We start from the raw sequence: 23,264 nt of genomic DNA, 5'->3' as shown, positions 1-23,264 counted from the left end.
ATGCTTCTGTCTATCAGTCTCGGCCTTCGGATCAGCTCTCGCCCCGGCATTGGTTGGATTCAGGAAGAAAGAAATCCAGGATTTAAAGGGCTCAGTTTCCACCTGCCAGTCATCGTTCCGCAGGGTCCAACTTGCCTTTGGCACATATTTGGGAAAATCTCCGGTAGTTTTTCTACTACACTGACCGGTCAAAGGAAAGGGAGTTCCCGAAGATGTCTCCTTAGTCACCTTGACAATATCCAAAAGCGAAACTTGCGCTCTAGATTAGTTCGACACTGAGTCTGCGGGGCGCGGAGTCCCTGCCCAGGTCAGCAGCGCCCATCCTTCTGGCGGGCGGGGACTGGGGCGGAGCATTAATCAGGCGTGGTCTTCCGTGGGAGCGAAAGCTTTGCCCCACCTTTTAAAAAAAAAAAAACACACACACACACAGAAAAAAAAAAAAAACCTGCTCTCCCCTAGCCAATCAAGGTGGCCTATGCAAATAGGGCCCCTGTCGCCCGGGTAACCATGATGCACGGCAGCCAATGGAAACCATCAAGTCGTGATCCTGCTCTATTATTGGGGCTGAAGTAAGGGGCTAGAGGCCCAATGGGCTGTGGGAACAGTCCTCGGCGGGTTGAGGGGCGGGGGTATGCAAATATAGTTTGAAAAGTCGGCGGGAAATCTGAGTTTCGCGGGAGGACCTTGGCGCGTAAACCGTATCCCTTCATTCATTGTCAGCAGCAGCTTCCTGGAGCCATTTTTCAGCTGCCGGCCGCAGCACCCGGGCTGCCACCGCCGCCTCTCAATCCGTTGCATCGGCCGCCCCCGACGCCTCCATCCCCCCTCGGGGCCCGATATCCGTGTGGCCGGGACCCTCCTCTCTCCAGAACCCCGATTATTTTTGGCCCCCGGGGCCCGTGCGGTGCCGAAAAATAAAGAGAAGGGGCTCGGAAGCGCCGGGCGGGGAGGAGAGAAGGAGGAGAGACTTGGAAACTCCGACTGCAAATAATAAATTGAAAAAATACATTAATATATCATAGCAATAAAAGCAGGAGCGAGAGATGAGAAGGGGCATCCGGCCAGCCCTGGAGCAGTACCTGGTGACCGCCGGGGGTGGGGAGGGGGCGACTGTCGTCGCCGCCGCTGCTGCAGCCTCCATGGACAAAAGGGCACTGCTAGCCAGCCCCGGCTTCCCTGCCGCCGCCGCCGCTGCCGCCGCCGCCCCGGGCGCGTACATCCAGATCCTCACCACGAACACTTCCACCACCTCCTGTTCCTCCTCCCTCCAAAGCGGCGCCATCGCCGCCGGCCCCATCCTCCCCAGTGCCCCCGGCGCGGAGCAGACCTCCAGCAACCTCCTCTACACCACGCCGCACGGACCCTCAAGCAGAGCCGGGCTGCTGCTGCAGCCACCAGCGCTGGGACGCGGCGGCAGCGGTGGTGGCGGCCCTCCGGTAATGCCCTCCTGTTCCCACTGTCCCCAGCCCAGGCGGGGGGTGGGCACGCTGCGGACTGTCCCGGGAGAGCGCAGGCCGAGCGCAGTGGGCCTCTGGGCTGCCCCTCCAACGAGGGTTTATTGTTAGACTTGTGCACTCCCAGCGCTGGCTGGGTCGGGGGGCTGCGCCAGGAGCGCAGGGCCCTGGGGCTCTCCTCGGCATGAACCACATCAAACACTCTGAAACTTTTCGTGCCCCCCCACTTCTTTTCCTACACTTTTCCCTACCCCCACTCTCCCCTCCCCTCTAACTCGAAGCTTCCTCTTTCTCGGGCGTAGGATGGGGTCACGCCCCGGATGGAGAAGGGGGTGGAGGAGGGAGTAGTGAACTGGGGAGTGGGGGGCTTTGGGGGGGTGTAAACCGAGGAAGAATTGGGTGGGTCGCCCTTCACCAGCGTCCGCGGCGTGTTGGCGACCCGGGGTCCCTAAGGCGTGCTCGGAGCGCAGAGATTCTGCCGGGCTGCGCTTGTCACGTTTTGGGATCTGTAACTCGGAGCAACAAAAGGGCTGGGGGCAGCGGACTGGGGATATGTTGGGAGAAGCGGTGGAGCTGGCAGGCGGGTGCGGGCTGGGGCGTGGGGTGTCTTGGGGTGAGGGGCTAGTGAGAGGGCGCCCCGGCCTGGGCGCATCCTGGCGGTGTCAGCGGCGGCGCCCGCGTGGCCCGAGCGCCCAGGCCTTCCTCGCCGGGCCCCGGGCCTGCCCTTGACCCGCCTCTCCCCTTACCCCTTCCTTCCCCGCCCTGTCCCCCTCCCCGCCCCCAGGCGACGGAGGGCGGGTGCAGCCGTGTTCCCGTCCCGCAGCCCGGGTCTGTCCCTCTCCCCGGGACCCGCCGGTGACGTTTCGCACACGTGCGCGGAGGACGCGCCTGTGACTGGGGAGGAGACGACGGCGGGAGGGGGCGCTGGAGGGGAGAGGGGGCACCCACTTCTTCCTGCTCGCCGGCTCCCTGACTTGGGACGGTCCCGGCGCCCTCGCACCCGCACAGCCACCCTCCCTCTCCTTTCCCTACCCCCCAGGGGCGCCCGCCCACACCCGGCGCCGCTGGTCTGCTCGGCCCTTCGGGCCCCTCTCCAACCGGCCCCCCACCTCCCCCGGAGCCAGGCTGGTTTCGGAAATGCCCTTACAGCAGCAGGTTAGTGACCGGGACCGCGCGGGGGCTGCCGCCGCCGCCACGGGGGGCACCAGATTCTGTTGGGGGCTGGAACCGAGAGGGTAGGCGGTTGAGCGGGATTTTGGAGTGGGAACGGGGGGTTGGGTGCTTGAGGGAAATGAGTAAGCAAGAAAAATCTAACTAAGTAAATGCCCGGCCTCCGGTTCTAGGGACCTCTGGGCGCGAGTGTCCGCCCCAGGAGGTTCGTTTGGTGTTTACGTGTATTTTTTTTCTAGGGGGCCTGTGGATGGGCGACTGAAAACGGGAGGGGGCTTCTCACCAATGGCCGAGTTGAGCTCTGTTTTCTGTCTTCCTTCCCTTGTGCTGGAGGGGGAGGGGGCGGGTCAGAGGGTTGGGTGTCCGTAGGATTCCCAGGCCACCCGCCACCCCCTCCCTTTGTCCCTTTAATTTATAAAGCGCCTTTGAGAGATGATTTAGGTCACTATTCGGCTTCTCTTTTTGTTGGTGCTAGAATTGTGGCCCGGCGGCCCGCCCCCCCCCCTCCGTTTCTCTCCTTCATTCCCTTCCTCCATGCCTCCTGTCTTCACCCTCGTGGTCAGACTTGGCCCCCACGAGGCTAGAAATGAACCAGACTCAGATAAAGGGTTGGTTGACAATTACCAATCGCTGACCTCACCTTGTCTCGGCTCCAAATGGGTTTATTTTGGGGAGGGTCAAGATTTTGCAGGGGTCTTGAAGAAAGTCAGCACATTAACATTACTTTGGGAAGTAAGATGGGTTTTGGAATAAAGAAAATTTTTATTTCTTCACTCTTCCCAGTTTCTTCCCTTGTTGAATCTTAACTGTTTTATAGCCCCAGAGATACTTGCTAGGAATGTCTGATACAGTCTCAGTCAAAGAAGACGATCAAAGGTTTTTAGGTTTTTGGTTTTTTTAGTGACTAGGGTCTGCCGGCAGGGGATAAGCAATACAGGTACCCACTTAGCACTAGAGTATCCCTCTGCTGGATTCTCAGTCACAGGAATATTCCATGCTTATATTAGCATTAAATACTAAACATGCTTGGACATATTTTAAGCATATTTTTCCTCTAAACAGTTCTGTTACTATATCATAAACCTAATCTTAAACAACCAGCTATTGACATATTTCTTGGATTGGATTCACATTTATGGGAGGGTAGTTCTGATAATGGGAATTTGTAAGACAACCAGATTGATTTTTTTTTTTTTTTTTTTTAAATCTTAGCCTGCTTGTTGGGCAGGACTGCAAAACTGTCTAGCCAACCTTATATATAGTTCATTGTATTTAAGTACTTAAAGTATAAAAAAGTACCCTCACCACTTTCTAAGTTATTTCAAAACTTTGTCCTCCTTGCCATGAGAATATATATAATTCCAAAGTCATGAGCCCTGAGTATAAACTTTGATTTGCTTTGTTCTTATCAAAACTACATTAGATTTCTATTTAATTCTTGAAATTTACTGATGTTCTTTCCCTAAGCAGGAACAACAACCTGGGGTTAGCTAAGCGATTGGCTGAGCAAAGAGACCCCTTATACGCTGCGTCCAAGAAGTGGTTGAAACTTGTGTTCAGGGGCCAGAATTGCAGATCCACCGTAGTCCATGTTCTGTCTCAAGACCATCTGAGAACTTAACCAGGAATAAATTCTTTACCTTTTTATATTAATGAGAAAAAGAAAAATACATATATATATAGATATATCTATATCTATATATATATATGAGTGCTATTTTTCTAGCTGATTGCCTCTCATTTACAAGTTGTATGATCTTAAGCAAGTATGTCTCTCAAAACCATTTCCTCTTCTATTAAATAGGGACAGTAACAATGCTACCGTGAAGGGTTTTTTGTTTGTTTGTTTTTGTTTTTAGGTTTCAATATGACAATCCACATAAAACACTTAGCATAGTACCTGGCAAATAGTAGATGCCATATAGAATGAGTATGCAGAAATATTATTTTTTATAACTTAGAGAAAGTGTAAGACCACATGTGCAACTACCCTTTTGTTACATATGTGAACAGGATGATTGAATGAGTGAAATGTAATTATTTATACCTAATTACTTGGGCTTTTAAATCTATAAAACATGGCTATCCTAACACTGGGTAAAATAGGGACATGTCAGTACGACAGGCCTATAGAGAGATGGCGGTGTTGAACTGCCCAAGCATGAGCTTGTGCCTAGTTTGTGACAAAGTTAGAGCTGCTCATCCTCACTTTTTTCCCCTAAGTTTCCCTCCACTCAATGACTCACGTACCTACCAACTTTTGAGTGCATCTGTGCTTAGTGGCTTTTAGAGAACTGAACTCCCAGTTGTCACCAAGTCCGAGGCGTGCACTAAACACAGTTTTAGCTGGTGAACTGTTGGCAGCGTAGAAGCTCTAGAGAAACCAGTCAGAAGTGCTATTTTCTGCAACAGAAAAGTCTTCATTTTTTGCCTCTAATAAAAAGAATCTGAAATTATTTCATTCTACTTCTAGAAAACTTGGGCTCTATTAATGCAAGAAACAATGGCCTGTTACATCTGATTTAATGTAATCCAGTCATAGCAATCCACTGGTTATACCTCGCGAAAGAGCCCACGATGCTTGAAATTTCTGTGTAAGAATGGAGGAACCATAGGTGCTACAGCTGGGTCTCTTTCCTTTGCAAGTATAAAAGAAGAAGAAGGCTGGGTTTTTGTGTTTCAGTACTCAATAATCTTGCTTCTGCTGAGATATATGGTTGATGCTAAGTTTAAGCTAGGAGAGAATTTTTACTCACTACATACCCCAAAATGGAAGTTTTAATGTAATGCAGCCCAGACCTGGATAGCACAAATAGCTCAGTGCCATAATCAGTACCAAGGGCACCACTTGAATCATCCTCTGCAACAAAGCACCCTTACATGTGGCGCCATGAGCTAAAGAATCCAAGCTTGTGAACAGGAAAGGATTTTTTGTTGTTTTTCTATAAATCACCACCTTGTGTAATACTTGGAAGAGTAGATTCTGAGATTAATGTGCTGTGTAAAATTAACTTGAAACAGAAAATAATACTCTAAGCTTAAACATGACTAACAGCACCTAGGGATGGAAAGACTGGGGGAAAGTTGCTTTTATTCTCTCTTCTCAGACATTCAGTGCAGTAGTTTTCTTTTAACTCCTCAGTCTTTATTGCCATCCCCATAGATAAACCATCTACACCTTTACCCCTTCTCAGAGGACTTGGACCCATTTGGTAAAGTGTCAAATATTCAGTTAATTTTCTGGCTGGTTTTATAATTTAATAGGATTTCCATATATTCCATTTGTATGTCTAGTTTACATCCACTTTCTAGGCTAACCAATTCCCATTCCTTCTTAACCACCCACTTTCTACTGACATCTTCTATTAGGATGAGTGTAAATCAATTGCCTATGCTCATTGAATCAAGTCCCTCATAGATGCCCATGAAACCACCCCTAATAGTGCCAGGCAAAGAAGGTAGGTTTCAGTTCTTACCAGATTATCTGTTTCATTGTAGTTTTTAAAGAGAACTTCCCTGACTTCTTTGAGGTGCTAAGCATGTGGTTTAATGCATATTTTCGTGCTTGTTAGCAGCTTAAAATAGTGTTTCAGGGACTATATTTACAATTACTAAGCATATTTTCCTACTAATCATTTTTCATGGGACTAAGAAGGTATGATAACTGGGAAAGCTGTAAATATAGGAAACCACTAATGGTATCTCCTTCCTCTTACTCTGATCCTCTCTGGCTTCAAAGAGTGACCTGGAAAATGTATCTTACACAAAGAAAAGTTACACAGCAGAAGGTACCAATTGAGATGGGGACAGGAAACTTGGAGGGAGTAGGTGGGGGTAAATATAGAGGGATAAGGCATATAGTTTTTGTTTTAGTAGGAAGGAAATTGGTTTATCTTCTGTTCTCACTTTAGCTTCAAACACTATTCCACAAAAGCAGTGCTTTTAAAACAACGCGTAAGACAGGAATGCGTTCTCACTCTCCTCCCAACCTTAACCGGGGGTCAGTCTAGAGGCTGCAGTGGCTACAATAGTTTGTAATATAACTTGGAATGAGAAGAAATAAAACCCGCTGATTGCCAGATTTTATCACAAAGCCCATGCACTTGGCTTTATTAGAGAACCTGAGTGAAGCAGGCCACTGCTTTGCTTTGAAAACTAAGGCAGGGTTTTATGTCAGTGCGAGGTTGATGGCCGTGTTGATGGAATAAAAGGGGGCGGGGGTAAAAAGAATACAAGCAATTGACTTTAGCTGCTTTCAATTACTATACCCCAAATGTCTGAGGCCATTTTGTAGTGTCCAGGCAACATTCTAATAACTTGACAGTCCCTAAGAACAATTAATTTAGGTTAGTATAGGCAATAATGTGACCAATGGTCTTCAAATTATAACATTTGAGAGCTGTAAAGAAACAGCCATCATCTGACCCAATCCCCTTCATTTTCTAGGAGAGGAAATTAAGGCCCACTGCAGTTAAGTTACTTGCCCAAGGTCACAAGCTAGCTAGTGGCCAAGCCAGAACTGAAACTGGAGACTTGAATTCTTAGAAGCAGCCTCATTCACCAAGAGATAGTAACTATGTCTCATGTGCCCTATATGTGAAAATTTGGATGTATAGAATACATTTTAGATTGCCTTCAGGAATAGTTACATTTATTAAAAATAAATAGGTTTGCATACAGAAGTGTCCTTTGAACAGTTAATTTTCGAGTAACTCATTCTCAAAGATGCAAAATAAGCAAAGCTACTTTAGATGTTAAATGCAAGGTCATTTTTTTAATGGAAGGAATGACTGGCTATAAGAGTAGCATAACAGTCTTTTTAAAGCTTTATTTGTTATATGCAAATTTGATTATCTTCTGTAGAAATGACTTTTCTTGTGTTCAAAAAGTGAAGTATAGTTCACAGAGAATTAAACCTGAAAGGATTTTGGCACTTACCTCGGAGAGGCACAATGTAGCTCTGGAATTAGAGGGTTTGTCATGGGCCCTTATACACATCCTGAGTGGTGTGGTCTTCAGAGGGCCCTGGACCCTTGCCTACCAACATGACACTCTGTGCCCTTCCCTGCAGAAGATTTCTGGTTGAACCAAGTGGCTGGTCTGTTAACTCTTTCAGAAGCCACTATCCCCTAAAAGCCAGGAACTACTTTTCTTAAAATGTCTTATTTGTCAAACGGAGAAAGCTTAAAAATAGAATCACTTCAAGTCCTGAAGCCTAAAAGTGAAATATAATCCAAGGTGGCTGTAGTTCACCGACTCGTTAAGGGCAGGGATATATGGCTTGTCTGTAACCCACAAATCGGAAAGGTGGCATGTGTAGATGCGGTCTGACGGCCGGTGAGCAGTAAAGTAGCAATGATGAGCACCATTTACCAGTGAAGCTGGTTTCCACTGGAAGATTTTTTTGGTGGACAGAGTCCATCTTTCAAGGAGCAGAGGAGCTAAATGCCCTTGGTCCTCCCAGCCAGCTTCTGCCTGGCTGTCCCAGGATCCTTCAGGCTCCAGTGTGCTTTTGACTGCTGAGAAAGGCTTTCCCCAGGTTGTTTTCAGGATCTTGAAGGTTGTGGTTCTGGATACTGGGGTCATAGGAAGTCGCCTTCTACAGATATCATCTCTGCTTTGCCCTTTCTGTTTCTGGTGTTTTAAGGCTTTAAAAACTTAACTGGATTGACACCCCCGTCGTCTCATACATCTGAGTCTTTCTGGGTCTGGCAGCCCTTAGGAGAGAGGAACAGGCTCAGGACCTCCACCCTCCACCCAAAAGGTGAAGTGAGGGGCCAGCTGAGCATGAGTCAGACGGTGGTGCCTGGGGCCTGAGTGCCTTGTTCTCATTCTGGCACTGCTTCCTTAGCTTTGTGTCTTTAGGCAAATCACCCTGTGTGCCTTAATTTCCTCACCTGTAAAATGGGGAAATAATTGTACCTGCCGCCACAGGCTTAGGAAGATTAGAGTTCATATTTGTGAAGTGCTTGCACCAGTGCCTGCCACGTGGGAGGATGGTGTGAGTGTTCAGCGGATACATGGTGGAACTGCCCTTCCCTTACGCAGCCCTCTGTCGGGCTGTCCTTCTGTGGTTTCTTTTCTGACCGAACCCTAGTGGACACTGAAACCCTTAACACCTTTCTAAAAATGGCGGTGATGGGGAGGAGTGAACCATGGGGCTGGTTTTATCCTAACATATTCTTTAGGATATTTGTGTGTCTTTCTAAGGTGTTGTCCATTGACTTGGGAGACGGAAGAGAAGAATAAACTTTCTATTCAGCAGTAACAGTGTTGTGACTAAAGTCTTTATTTCTGTGATTAAATGTGTTAATACAGTTGCACTATTAATATTAATTGCACATGATTTCTCTTCTGTATAGTAAACTGTGGCATAAGACTGAATGGCAGAAATCAGGGTGTCTGATGTCTTTGGGCCCCGGCAGCCCTGGAGGCCCCATTGGGGGAGGGCTGTTCTGCTGTCCAGAGTCAGGGAACTTGTCTCTGGGCATTCCTTTCCCATTCTCACCTCCTTCTTCCTTCTTTTGTATTTAGCCTGTTCTTCCCCCTTACCCCTCACCCTGCCTCTGCCTGGCTTTTAGGATGCTGGAATGGCAGCCCTCACTGACAGCTTCCGTGACTTAGGTTGATTACAGCCTTTTCCCTAGTGTTTGATATAAGGTGAAATCTCGTTTTTGCCATTTTGCTTCCCATTCCTCCTAATCCATATACTGGCATGGCTCAGTGATTTAGGTGGCTGAGGTTTCCTTCTGGTGCATTCATTTACTCATGAGTTCTTTCTCCACCCCCTCTACCTGGCTCTGGCCACTGTCCTTCCCACTAGTCCATTAAGGAAATGTGCACAGAGCTTTCCCTGATTCCCTGGGGGCTTGGATCCCACCTTCCCTCACATGACTGCTTTCCTGTAGCACATCCTAGTCTGCCTTGTATCCTCCCCATTGACATTTTTGACTTACTGCTTCAAACCTACAAGCTGAGAGAAATCAGCCTGGTATCTTCATCATGTAGTCCTTGCAATGCCTTCTGCGTTGTAGACTCTCAAATATTTAAGCAGAGGCGGTTTCATTAGACACCTACAGTGTGCTTAGTGCCCTGGTTGTTCTGTTGAGGATGCAAAGAAGTATGAGGTGTGATCCGCCCACTGTTGAGTTTGCCTTCTGTTTGGGGAGTCAGGCTTTAAATGCAAGTTGGTTCCAAAGCAAGACACCTGTAGTCCTCAGCTGTACAATTTTAACAGAGTGCCCGCTGAGCCATGAGAATGGGGGGCCATGGCTCCCTGGTTATAAGTTTTAGAGCATATTAGGGCACACATTTCAATCACCTGGATGACTTAAAAAGTTACTAATACTCGGGCCTCACCCAGACTAATCAGAATCTTTGGGAGCAGGGTCCAGACATTGGTATTTTGTTTTAAGTGTCCCACATCATTTTAATGCACGCCGTCAATGGAACACTGAGCTAGGTGGAGAGGGATACTGTAGGTGAAGGGAGGGAGGCAGAAAGTAGGTTAGCACAAGCAGAGACCAGTTGGACTGGAGTCAATATGTGGGAAATGCTAGGACCTAATTTTGGCTCTGTTGGTGAAATTGGTCTACAATAGATGTTGCCTTCCTACAAGGGCCAGGCAGGAAATTAATGATGAGGGTTGGGGGGGTTGGATGGACAGTGAATAAGTGGTGTGGAGATTGTGCTTGAACGAAGAAGAAATTCCCTATTTAAAGGGGGCCGTGGGACCCTGTCCCAAGCATTGCTGCCAGAGAGGGAAGGCAAGCCTCATTTGTTGCCACATCTTCAACCTTAAAGTGCCAGAAATCTACCAGTTTTTAAATGTTGATTTGATTGAAAAGGAAAATGTGAAAGCCAAACAAAATAGGTCTGTAGGCCAGATTTGGCTTAAGGGCTGCCACTCAGCAGCGTCTGGTCTCTTGGATAATAATAGCTAATGTTTATCAAGTGCTGTGTGAATGGAGGGTGCTGAACTAAGTGCTTTACGCGCATCAGCACATTATCCACATAACAACCTATGAAGAGGGTATTATGACCATGCTTGATCTGCACAGGAAGAAGCGGACACCGAGGGGTTAAGAGGCTGGCCTACTCCACTGATGAGTGGGGCACCTGAAATTGAATCCCAGGAGACTGCTCCAAAGTCTCAGCTTGTTCCTGGTTTTTATCCTCTTGTGTACTCTGATATTGTATTAATTACATAGTAGGAACGCAAGATACCTGTCCAAAAGAAATAATCCAATGTTTTTCAAAGCTTACCTGATAATAAGAATTGTCTATAGCACTTGTTCCACATGCCCATTTCCAGGCTGCACCTCTGCCCTCCTCAGTCAGAGAAGCACTAAGGTCTTCTGATCTTCTGGAGCACTTGGGGAGCACCGCTGCAGGTAGTCACTTGGGAGCACCACTGTAGGTAGTTGAGCACAAGTAGAGGTTTCTTGAGGCTGGAATGACCAGGTGATGCAAGATCTGCCTGCAGACTCAGCGCGCATTTGTTCACTTCACCTGCCTCCTCAGTTGGACAGAACAGCTCTGTGTGGGTGCATTGGTGCCCCATACTCACCCTTGTGATACCAACATCTGGATTTCCAGGTCTTGGCCAACGCAAGCCGTCCAATTATGGGTTGCCCAAAACCCAAAGGAGGTAAAACAAAAGGGGTTCCCCAAGGGTGAAGAATCTTAGCTCAAGAGGCTGGAGTGAGCCGCTGTTGCTGTGCTCCAGGCACCAACACCAGCTGGGACCCCGGGGGATAACTCTGGAAACCCTGCTCTCAAAGGGTATACTTTGCCCTATTATAGGAAGGCTTTTCATTCTGTCAGGTCTGGGCCTGCCACGTACAGGTTTCCAAGTGGATAAAAAGCTAGAAATTTCCCTGGGAAGAGAACCAAGACATACCATTTAGAGTATGCGTGCTATTGATTCGATAGGTCTGGAAGCAGGACAGCTATGACAGTGAAAAGGCAGGATGGAAGTGAGGGACAGGCTAAGGGAGGAAAGAAATATAAAACCTTTGGCTCCCAAGACATTCAACTCCTGTGGCTAGAAGAATGGACGAGGTTGAGCTTTTCTTCTGTGAGGTGTGCACTGTGTGGGGGGAATGGTTAGTGTGGTCTGAGTTGGTTGTGAGTGACACCAGAGGCCATCGGGCTTTCTAAAAGGCGAGTACTGAGCTGTGGAAATGTGGCTTTGGCATATAGGTTTTAGGAGAAGTCTGGATGAGCAATCAGAGTCCAAGAACTGGTCTCCCTAGCTTTAAAAAAAAAATGTGGTGCCACAAAAATCTTTCCATCATTTCCACTTCTCCCTCCATGATATGAAAACGAGACAGATTCATCAGGTTGACTTTTGGGGATCGATATTGTCAGGGCGCCCAGCGATGAGCCATCAGATGTTATTTATTACATGCTCTCCCAGGTCTGAGCTGGCTCCTGTGTGCTCTGCGAAAGCCCACAGATTGCAGCCTCTCGAAGCCAAGAGCCAGCTGGAGAGTGCTGTGCATACAGAAAGGTCACATAATTATGTCTTGAACTAAGATAGCTCTTTTGGCCGTTACGTGCTATGCTCTCTGATTTAGGTGATTTTTAAAAATCGTGAATTTTTAGCATATTAAAGTTTAAAAATGAGAGTCTTTAATTACTGCTCTCGAGGAAAGAGCTCTGTAAATTCTAAGTATCTTTATAATTGATTTTTAAATATGTAACTTGTGTTTAACCCTATGTGCAGCACTCCTTGAATTGACTAATTTTGTTGCTGTATTGACTAGCAAAATACTAATGTGGTAAAGGTTCCAACCTTTCATGTTGCTGTTTTCCTTGTTTGCATCTCAGACACCCTAATTCTGGGACCAGGCTTTAGGAGATGAGGTTTTCAGCACTGGGACCGGGTGGTAGGTATGGAAGGAGCGTAGGACTTGAAGATCTGGCTCCAGAAGGCTGCTCTGTCACTGACCTGTGACGTTTTACAAATTGTATTATAGGAGCTGTAGTTGCCTAAAATAGTGTCCCTGTTTCCTTCAGTGGTTGAGAGAATTAAATGAGGTAGGAACACTAACTAGTGTGTGCCCCCTACCATGGTAAGAACTCTTGACTGTTGTTTAAATTCCCAGCATTTCTACTCACTTCAGAGAAAACACACTATTGGGAAAATACTTACTAACACCCGACCCGTTTTGTGCAGAATGCAATTCCCAGTATTCTAGGGATTAAAGTGGGGCTAAGATGCTCTGACCCTCAAGAAGTTTATCCAGAGATAAGGGAGATGAAACTTGTTCTTCAGGAACTTAAGACAATATGAAAGACAGTGATTGCCTTAAGAAAATATTGGTGGAGTCTTAGGAATCTAAACTGGGGTAGGGGAGGGGGAGGCAGTGACAGACAAGGTTTTTGGGGGTTTGAAACTAGAGCAGGGTTTTGGCACCGTTGACATTTTGGCCTGATGTTCTTTGTAGTGGGGGCTGCCCTGTGCATCGTGGGATATTCAGGAGCATTCCTGGCCTCCACTTACTAGATGCCAGTAGCACCCCCAGTGGTGACAATCAAATTTGTCTCTGAACATTGCCAAGTGTCCCCTGAGGGCAAAATCAACCTTCTCCCCTTGAGAACGAAGGAACTGGACCTTTAACTTCGGCATGCCACGGAACCCCCACAGCTGTGATTCACTGATCCCACTCTTCTAGATGATGCAGCTGCTCTTTGTAGCCAGCTGAAGCCCACCCTGTCTGTTTTATGATTTTACATTCTATTAGCAGGTCACTTGAGGCTTCTCTGTAAGTTGGAGGAGAAAGGGTCGAAGTCTGTAGTTCAGAGCAGGACAAGGAAGTTTTGCATTTATCATTTACTCAGTGGGTAATTACAGGAGTCCTTCTGCTCAGGACTAACATGTCGGCATGGTTGTTGACCCCACCTTCACCTTGGCTAGTGGATGATGTGGGCACATCACCTCCCCTCTAACCTGTTTTCTCACCTGTTCAATGAGGGTTATCAGGGTTCCCACCTCATAGGGTTGTTGGGAGAATTAAATGCCACAGTGCCTATAAAGTGCTGGCTCTAACACTGGTCAGTGCTAAACACTCCGAAAGGTTTGTTGTCATCATTGTTAGTAAGTTGAGCTTCCCTTGCAGGGGAGTTCTGCGTTAGCAGCCATTTCCTTTGTCGCTGGTGCTCATCTGTCCAGTGCTGGCCTGTTTCTGCCCTGGGGCATCCTGACCCACTTGACTTGTTTAGCAGATGTGTATGAGGCATCTAGGATATGCCAGCCCCTGTTGTAGGGGCTGAGGAAACAGTGTCAACACAGACAAGATTCACTACCTCTGTGTGGCTTGTGTCATAATTGATGAAGATTTTGCCACATAATAAGTGTCCTATTTCTGTCTTTGATGGATTTTGGTTTGTTTGGGGGGATTTGTTTGTTTGTTTGTTTTTTAGAACAATGATTCTTATATGGTGGGCTTGGAACAGCAGCACTTGGGAGCTTGTTAAAAATGCAAGATTTCAGGTCATTCCCCAGACCTACGGAGTCAGGAACTCTGGGATGGAGCCCCAGTGTAGGGTTTAACGGACTCCTGAGGTCATTCTGATGCACCAAGTTTGAGAGCCACTGTTTGGGAAAAGCTGCTAATCAACAAGGACTGGGGAAAGCCCATGGCCTTCATTGGGCTACAGTGTTAAATGTGGTGTCATCAAAGAAGGTGTTGCTCATATAGCACAATTCTAATAACAGGGCACTTAGAAAAGCTAGTCTTTGGTGTATGGGGTTAGCTCAAAACCAGCAATACCTTAGGACCTCTTCCTGGGCCTGCAGCCCCTCCTTGAAATGCGAGGATCCTCTGTGCCACAGCACAGACTCAGTCATTGTACAGATGCTTGGCCACCTCTGGGCTTTTCATCATCTAGTAAACAGGAAAACTTCTGCCCTCCCTTTTCTCCAGAAAGGTTGACATGCTGGCATGTTTGACAATTATTTTCCTCTTTTAATTCCTTCTCTCTTAATCATCCTCTTATCTAGCGCCATTAAAAATCTGTATATCTATAAGCAAATTGCCAGCCAGATGTACTGACGAAATGGTTGCTCCTTAGGTCATTTGGGTATTTAAAGATACTGTAAGGAGCGAATGAAATGAGAGACCATGGAAAGCATCCAGCCTGGAGCTGGGCACAGAGCGGCAGGCCACTCTATAGATGTGGTGCAATTCCTGCCCCTACCCCCACTTCATAAAAACCAATAAAGGCATTGAATAGATACCACAGTGTTCTCTCTGTGTGAAAAGCTTTCGACTACCCAGATTGAATGAGTGTGAATAACCATTGTATAAATCATAACTAAAATCATGGAATCAGAAGTTTTGATTATTTAAAATTTTTTATTAAATTTATATGTAGTTCGTTGAACTTAAACACTCAAAAAAATAGATGTCACCTGATTTTTTTCATGAAAATGGATTGGGGGGGCCTTAATCAGATTGGTGGAAATTCTTTATTTCTGCACTAACCCACAGCTGGCTCTTTTTTCAAGTAACTTGTCAATGTAGCAGCCATCTTCAGTTTACAAATGCTAACTAATTACTATCATGTTAAAAGGAGTGTTTAGGATGGATTGATAGTTCCTTTCACAATAGGCTTTGAAAACACACATGAAAGATAATAAGGCTTTATGACCTTGGTTTGACCTAGTGGTTCTCTTCTAAAAATGTCGCTCTGTCCAATGGTGGGCATTTCCTTTTTCTTTCTGTTCACCTTCAGCCAAAACAACTTCTGGTCACAGTGATAGTTTTAAGTTTGCCATTTGTGGCTGTTCATATTACAGATGTTGGGGAAGTAAGGCACGCAGTATTCATTTCTTGCTTCCTGCCTTGCTTGAGAGGATGAGGATCAGCATTTCAAGTCCTTGACTTTCCAAGTTTGCTGTGCTACATAGCAAGGGTGGCCAAGATGTGGCCCTTAAATGTCCACCGCTTATGATTTCCAGTGTGACTCAGCTACTGCCATCCTTTTCAAAACCAGGTTTGCAGACCAGAGTGTGAACCTTCCCTCTGCTTTGAGGAGTCAACGGAATTGGAATAGAGCCATGCTGTATATATAGTTGAGTTTTATAAATATTTGTGCAGATGTTTCTAGATATATATTGTCACCATTGACAGTAACAGGTTGCAAGTGTTAAGCTCTTCTGAGTCTTGCTTTTCCTTTGCTGTAACATTAGAATAACGTTGTTAAAATGGTCTTCTAGTGGCTACCTGTTTTAGTTTTAGATAAGGTACGTCTCTTGCTATTTTTTGTACCTTAGAGAAGAGATTTCAATAGAAACAGATATAGACCCCAACTTTGCATGATTAGGAACTCAGATTTATTGCTCTGGGGTACTATTTTGTGTGAATCAAAGTTCTGAAGACCAATGAACTGGAATGCGAACTCATTAATTTATCTGAACAATAACACCTAAGTGAGCAGTGGCAGAAATTGGTATTGCTTTGTGTTGCCGATCAGAAGAATCTTAGTTGAGTGAGAATAAAGGAGCTGAACTGAATGACTGTTAGTGGCCTCCAATTGTGACAGCGTCTCTGGGGTGCACCTGCAGAGATGGCTGTCCCTCTGGAGGTTTCAGGGGCATGATGGACATTGGCATTTAGTCAGGGATCCAGCGATGACTTTTAGGAAACACTGGCTTGGCTGACCTTTTTTTTTTTTTTTTTTTTTTTTTTAAGAAAATACTTATTTTTAGTACACACTTGTTAATTATTTAAAGAAATCAAAGAATATATGTCAAAAGAGGAAAATTCAAAGTACCCCTCTACTTCCTCCTAGTTCTGCTTTCCTTCCTAGAGGTAACCACTATGACAGCTTGGCCTTTCCCTTTTATATCCATTTGCAAATATAATATTTTATATGAAAGTGCAAATTGTGGTTTGCAGTTTGTACTTAGCAAGGAATTAGACCTATTTTCATACTGATGTTCATTCTTCTTGGTAATAGCAGCACTGTCACCCATGATATTGATATGCCAGATTGCAGTTAGCTTTTCCCGTTTAATTGTTATTTCTCATTTTAACTGTCTATATTATAAACAGTGCTACATTGAATATCTTTGTACATATGTTTTTGTGCACATGTGTATGTCTGTAGGCTAGATTTCTATATATTGAATTTGTGTCACGGAGCATATACAGTAAAATGTTGATAGATAAGGCCAAGTTGTCCTCCAAAAAGGCTGAACCAATTATTATTCCTACCACCAGTGCCTGCTTTCTCATACTCTTTCCAGTGCTGGATAACAATAGTCTTTTTTGCAGTTTTGATAGTGATACTGGATGGTATTTCCTGATTTTTATTTTGTGTTTCTTTAATGCTCACTACTGTTACTACTGGTACTAGTCTTACTGCTACTGACTTAATATTTATTGACAGTTTGTATGTGCCAGGATTGTTTTAAGCGCATTATGTGAAATTTAAACTCCCACATCCCTGTGAATTTGTTAGGATTATTGTCCTCATTTTACAGAATTTGGTGTGATTATTGTCTTCATTTCACAGAATGAAAGAGATGCATTAGTACATTTAATCCTTTATCAGTTTTACAAGACTTTATAATTTTCATATTGAATTATTGGAACTTTTCATGAGTAATAGGTGTTGGACTTGATGTGATGTGTATGTGTAGTAAAGTAAATATTTCTTCCCGGTTTGTCATTTTTCTTTTAATTTTATTTATGAGATGTATACCTCTACAGAAGTTTTGCTTGTTTTTTAAAAACACAAAACTACAATCTTTACAGTTTATGAGTTTGGTGGTTGTTTTTGAAAGCCTTTGCTAATCCCCAAATTATAACAATATTCCATATTTTCTACTTCTGACTTCATAATTTTAATATTTTGACCTTTAACATCTTTGGACAGATATGTGTGTTTTAAAGATCTGATTTTATACTTTTCCCAAATAAATAGCCAATTGTACTAGCGCCTTTTCCTGTGAATTTGAAATGTCACTTATATTGCGTTGAAGCAAGCATTCACTCCTGTGTGTGCGGGGTCTCTGCTGGTCTGTATCTGGGCATTCTGCTCTTCTCCGTTCATATCTTTGCCTCTAATGAAACTGCACGCTGCTTTCAATACAGTCGCTTTGTGGTATGTTTTCCTATAAATAGAGAAAATCCTGCCCCCTTTCATCTTACACTTGGCTTTTTTTTTTTTTTTAATTAAAACTATAGTGTTCCTCATTATGCTTTTATTTTCATACTATATTGAAAATGTACAGATTCCCTCATCCACCGTGGTTGTAGGGTAATAAGGAAGATAATAACTGCCTACCTTATCGGTCGCTGTGTACACCGGGGATGAGCGTCTTATGTACTCAGTGTATTATTTCATCTCATGCTGCCACCCGTTCTCGTCTGTAGGTGAGGAAAGTGAGCGGGTAAGCCATTTGTTTCAGGCTCCTCTTCGCAACAGTGGTAGAACCAGGGTTCCAGACCAAATGATTTCACAGCTCTCTTTTAACCCTGATGCTACCCAGACACATAGAATCTCTTCACAGGCCTTTGTCTGGGATGGTTACTAGGTGTGTCTTTATTCTGCGGGCAGTCAGTGAGTGGCATTTGCAGCGCTGATTGTGTGAAGTGGGAGACCTACCGAGGCTTCTCCTGAGGACTTGCATGTTGTGGCAGCGAGAGTTGAAACATTCAGCTTAGCCAAGGATAGTTGTTCCAGCGTAAGACATGAGTCCACATAGGACCACAGTATAAAATAAGTGCAGGGGAGAGAAATCATTTAGCAGATGCTGCTTCTTAGGCCCAACACTTGTTTAGCCCTCCCTCAGCTCTGGGAGCACTGGGTCTGGCTGTGGTTTGGACCACAGAGGTGAGAAGGACGCAGCCCTGGACTTTAAAGGACAGGCATTCCAGTGGAAAAAAGCCATCCACAACCCCAGGGGTTTGTACCTTTTCAAAGAAAAGGCAACACGTGTTAGCTCCCTCGTGGAGGAACAAAGGTCTTTGGTGGGTCTGGAAACACTTTGCTGGAGAGGGGCATTTAAACTCTGTGTCTAAGTCAATCTACCTACCAGTCTAAACCTCCCCATCCTGCAGGTTGCCTTTTGAGTCGGTTTTTCTTGAGTGCCTTACGTCAGGAAAATAATATTCTTTGGAGAACTTTGAAACAGCCTCCCAAACAGAAGTCCAACTGACCTCCCACCGGGAGCCTTGGAAAAGTAATCCTATTTATTAGTAGTAGTATATTGATTTTGTGTGTAAAAATAGACTCAGAGGCCTGTGACAATGAGTGCATTTGAAATTATAATTTAAAATATCTAACAGAAGAGCTGTGCAGAAATACTATCCCAGAATATAAATGATTAGATGCTTAGTGAATTTCTTGAATGCATGTAATTAAATTGGCAATGAGCAGGTCAAATTTGTTTTCATATCCTAAATCCTTTAATTTATCTTTTCTTCAACAATCACTGGTGTAAGCATAGAGGAATAGCTATTAATCTTATAGACCTTTATAAAAATATATAGTTATACTTTGTTCACTTACTTGTTTAAATTAGTCCACATCGCTTGAATAAAATAGAAAAGGAATTCTACTTTTTACTGCATGGCCACACTCTTCATTTTGAGAGGGCAGACAGGCTTCCTTCCAGGTTGAAAGGTAAATGTAAAATTATTTCTTTTGATGCCCGACCTTGTTTCTTATGTCTGCAGTTGTGGCTGGTACATCTACTCCATTCCCAGCCTCTCTGTCCTGGTATCTCTCTGATCACCACCCAGTGTCGCTCAGGGATTGTTTATGCTCACAGGTGGGCCTGCTGGGGCTGCGCTGGCAGTCACTGTGGGTGCTGGTAACCTGGAGTCCATGGCTTTGCCTCGGCCGACCCGGGCTTTCTCTCTGCCAGAGCTGAAGCTTTACTCTGCCTGCTCTGTTAGCAGTTTTCTTTATATTTCCTTTAAAATGGACTTTCACTTTTTCCTTTCCACCCCCCCCCCCCCCCAACACACACACACAACTGCCCTGGCATCCTGGCTTTTTCCATTCTTGACAAATGATCTGTTCGCTGTAACTGTAGCTCCACTGTGCTGATATCTGTTGAAATTAGACCTAGAATCTAAATGTGGCTTCATGAAACGATGGGTAAGACATTTTTCTCTTCAAAATAGTCTGTGGTCCCCTGGCATCCTAAATCCTTTATCTCTGCCTTCTTTCTCCGCTGTGATATTGGGCGGGGGAATGGGGTAATAGGTGTCTGAAAGTGCCTTAGAATGAAAAGTTCTAGGTAAGGAGCAGAGTTTGCTGCTTCTTTGCATCTGTAGTGGAGAGATGTTCACCACCATAGCTGCCTGCCTCCCCCAAGCATATTGAATAGACTTCAACCTAATTGCATTTCTTATCATGTAATAGGAATCAAGAACCCTCCCTATGTTCACTCCTACAGCTATTTCTTACCTTATTGACGAGGCTTTGTAACCCAAAGATTAACCATTTCATTTATGCGTCTTAGACTGAATTAAACAAACATGTTGTATTGGTCCTTTTTCTCTTAGGAAAAACAATAATTTGGTCCTGAAACTACTCCTGTAAAATAGATACCTGGCAAATGTGACTTTCTTTGTGCTGGAGGCAGGCCAAGACCGTAGGGCAATTACCCAGAACCAGAGGCTGCTTAGGAAAGGGGTTGGCCTAGGCCTGGGCGGAGTCAGGCCCAGGGTATCTGGAGCCTGGCCAGGGGTCACAGCCTGTTTGGGGTGGACCAATCCTTTCACCTGTCTGGCTCCAGTTTCTTATCTTTCAAATGTGAGTCATCTTTATGACCCCCTTCCATTCAGGCCTTCCATGACTTCCTGTACTCCCCAAGGCATGTAGGCAGCCACTCATTGTGCTGCCCTGTCCCCTGTGAGAGAGGACCCTTGTAGGTGACTCAGACCTTGTGCAAAGAAGGGCGTGTCACTGGCAGCAGCCTCCCTCCTACCACTTACCATACCCCTTTCCATCCAGACTTGATGTCTCTCCCTTGGCTTTTCAAAGTCCTAAGGGTTAATTATGATGTTTACTGTTTACATTTGCATTCCTGATAGTGCTCTTTCAAAGTGAGTTGGCACCAGTTTATTTTCTAGTCTAAGTAGATCTCAGAATCAGGGTGTGGTTTTTCTGATGTTTGAGATGTTACAGTCCTTCAGAATCTGAATATCACTGCCTGCAGGTTGCCAGGACTTTGGTTCTTACCCTCCAGCAACTCACTGAACTGCCTTTAAGTTCTTGCAGCGATTCTGAGAAATACTGAGAAACATTCTTTCTGATTACAGGTGAGGAAACCAAATGAAAGTCAGAGACATTGAGTGGCTTTCTCCCCCCAAGAAGAGAGAAACCTCTTAGCGGTTAAGGGGTTAGACTCTGAATTTACGTGGATGTAGAATTTCACCAGGTGTTGGAGCTCAGGTTCTTTTTTTCTTTTTTTTTTATATGCTTTATTGATTATGCTGTTACAGTTGTCCCAATTTCTTTTCCCTTTGCTCCCCTCCACCCAGTGAGCCCCTCCCTCCAGTTGCCCCCCCTCCTTAGTCCATGCCCATTGGTTGTTCATATAGTTCTTCTCAACATCTTCCTATCTACTCCACTCCCTCCTACTATGTTGCTAGGCCTGAGTTTCCTAATCCATGACATGGGACAATTAATGACCTACCTCTCAGCATTAATGGAGGGAGGGACTGAATGAGAATGCATGTCTGGAACATGGAAAGTGTTCAGAGAGTTTAGCTCTTATACACATATGTGTTGATTAGATGGAGAGATGGGATTGAAAACAGGTCTCTGCTCTAAACTGTATTAGCACACCATTTCCTGTGTATAAAGAGAACTAGAAGCATCTTTAGGTAGATAGACTTGTTTATTTTAATTATATATAAATATATTTAGAACAATTTCAATCAACATAGATTTGATGGAAACTTTGTTGTAGGTTTTTTGTTTTTTCTTTTTACTCTCTTATTTTGTTATTCTAAGATGCCCTGCCATAAGATTTTTAAAAATTGCTGGGAACTCAGGACTGATTGCCAGGGGAGAGCCAGGAGGGATGGGGAGGAAGGCTGCTGGCATCTTATCTCCTGGGCAAAGGCCCCCTCACAACAAAGAATTATTGGGCCCCAAATGTCAATAGTGCTGAGGTTCAGGACCCATGCTCTCAGGTAATCCTGTTCCTGTTCCTGGCAGGCTTTTTCCCCTTATTGCAAAGTCAAACAAGGTGTATTTGGTTTCCATGTGAAAAATCTTCAAAATTCTGAAAAATCCAGGACCATTTCTTCTAGCTTGAGGTAAAGTTTTTTATTACAATCAGAAAATTTCTCAACAGCTTTCTTTTTTGTGGATTTTTTTCCCCAATATCACATAATCCACATTGATGTTTTAGTTTTTGTAAACACTAAGTAAACAATAGCAAGCCATGAAAACAAAATGTATTCTTACTACATATTAGTTGCTCTTTTTTATATAAATAATACATGGCTTTTGTTCTTACATGTTAATTTCTAGGAGAAATTTAATATTTGTTTTTAAACTCTTTCTTTCAAATTGAGCTACCCTGACTGTTAGAATAAACCATCAGTTATAAAATGAATTCTATGAGAATAGCAGCTTGTTCTAACTAGTTTTGCTTTGAGTTTCTGCTGTGGTTTATTGAAGTTAAAACAGGAAGTTTATATTTTAAATAGAAATTCTACTTTTCAATTCTAATTTTGCTAATCTTCCATTCTGGAATATTAAGACAGGTAGGATTGCCATATAAAATACAGGATGCCAAGTTCAATTTGAATTTAGTATAAGTATGTCCTGTGCAATATTTGGGATATGCTTATAATAAAAAGTTACTTGTTGTTTGTTTGAAATTATAATTCAGTTGAGTGTTCTGAATTTTCATTTGCTAAATCTGGCAACCCTAAAGATAGGACTTAAAGTAATTGGAAAATACCAAGAAATGCCACTCATGTCTGGCATCTCCCTGCATAACTTCATCCTGGATGTTGTACTTCACAAATGGGCTAAATAATAAATCTCAGACAATTATTTGCCCAAAAGAAGGAAATAATTTTCTGAAGGTCATTTAGAAAATTTTTTCTCTAATCACATTCATTGATCTTTAAAGATAGCTTGGATCACCTGGCATTAGAAATCTGTTACGTGATGTTTAGTAGTACCATATGTTTTAACCTAAAAACTCAATTCTAGAGTAAAACCTGGATAGGAAAGAGAATCCTCTTAATGTGTTGGCTTCCAGGAATTACCTAGAACTTAAGTTAGGTAATTATACAGCATCTAAACTCTTTCTCCTGTTTATAAGCAGTAGAATTCATTTTAGAGCTGAAGGGCCAGTTACAACAGCTGTAACAGGTTGAATATAAAAGAATTCATTTAGCTTGGGAACATAGTAAAAAAGACCAACCAAAATTCTCATTTAAAATACCGAATTTGCAAGAGTCTGCTGAAAGTGAGCATGCCCGAGCAAGTGTTCTTCAACAACTCCTTTATTATCTAATAACACCCATATTTACCTTCCAGGGGGGAAAACAACTGTCACAGGATGCCAGCATCTTTACATCTCTGGGGCCTCAAAATGGGTCCATTAGAGAATCTTGCTGCCATTGGCTACCCTAACAATGT

The 23,264-nt window shown here is 44.3% G+C and overlaps 1 protein-coding gene across 3 annotated transcripts in view; it reads left to right on the top strand.

Moving 5' to 3' along the window:
* The first annotated feature begins 1,032 nt into the window (after nucleotides 1-1,032).
* The window catches only part of E2F3 (E2F transcription factor 3), a 75,294-nt gene continuing 53,062 nt past the window's right edge, over nucleotides 1,033-23,264 (top strand). For 2 of the 3 annotated variants that reach the window (XM_090269767.1, XM_090269766.1), the window contains exon 1: nucleotides 1,033-1,436. In XM_090269767.1, coding sequence (XP_090125893.1) covers nucleotides 1,044-1,436 — 393 coding nt within the window. In that variant the 5' untranslated portion in view covers nucleotides 1,033-1,043. Of the gene's footprint in view, nucleotides 1,437-2,403; nucleotides 2,610-23,264 lie in introns of those variants that run through there. The other variant, XM_090269768.1, reaches the window with a different exon arrangement.

Source organism: Furipterus horrens, unplaced genomic scaffold, assembly GCF_987537825.1.
Source record: "Furipterus horrens unplaced genomic scaffold, mFurHor1.1.pri manual_scaffold_3, whole genome shotgun sequence".
In the NCBI taxonomy this organism is placed as follows: Eukaryota; Metazoa; Chordata; class Mammalia; order Chiroptera; family Furipteridae; genus Furipterus; species Furipterus horrens.
This window is presented reverse-complemented; position numbering and strand designations above follow the sequence as displayed.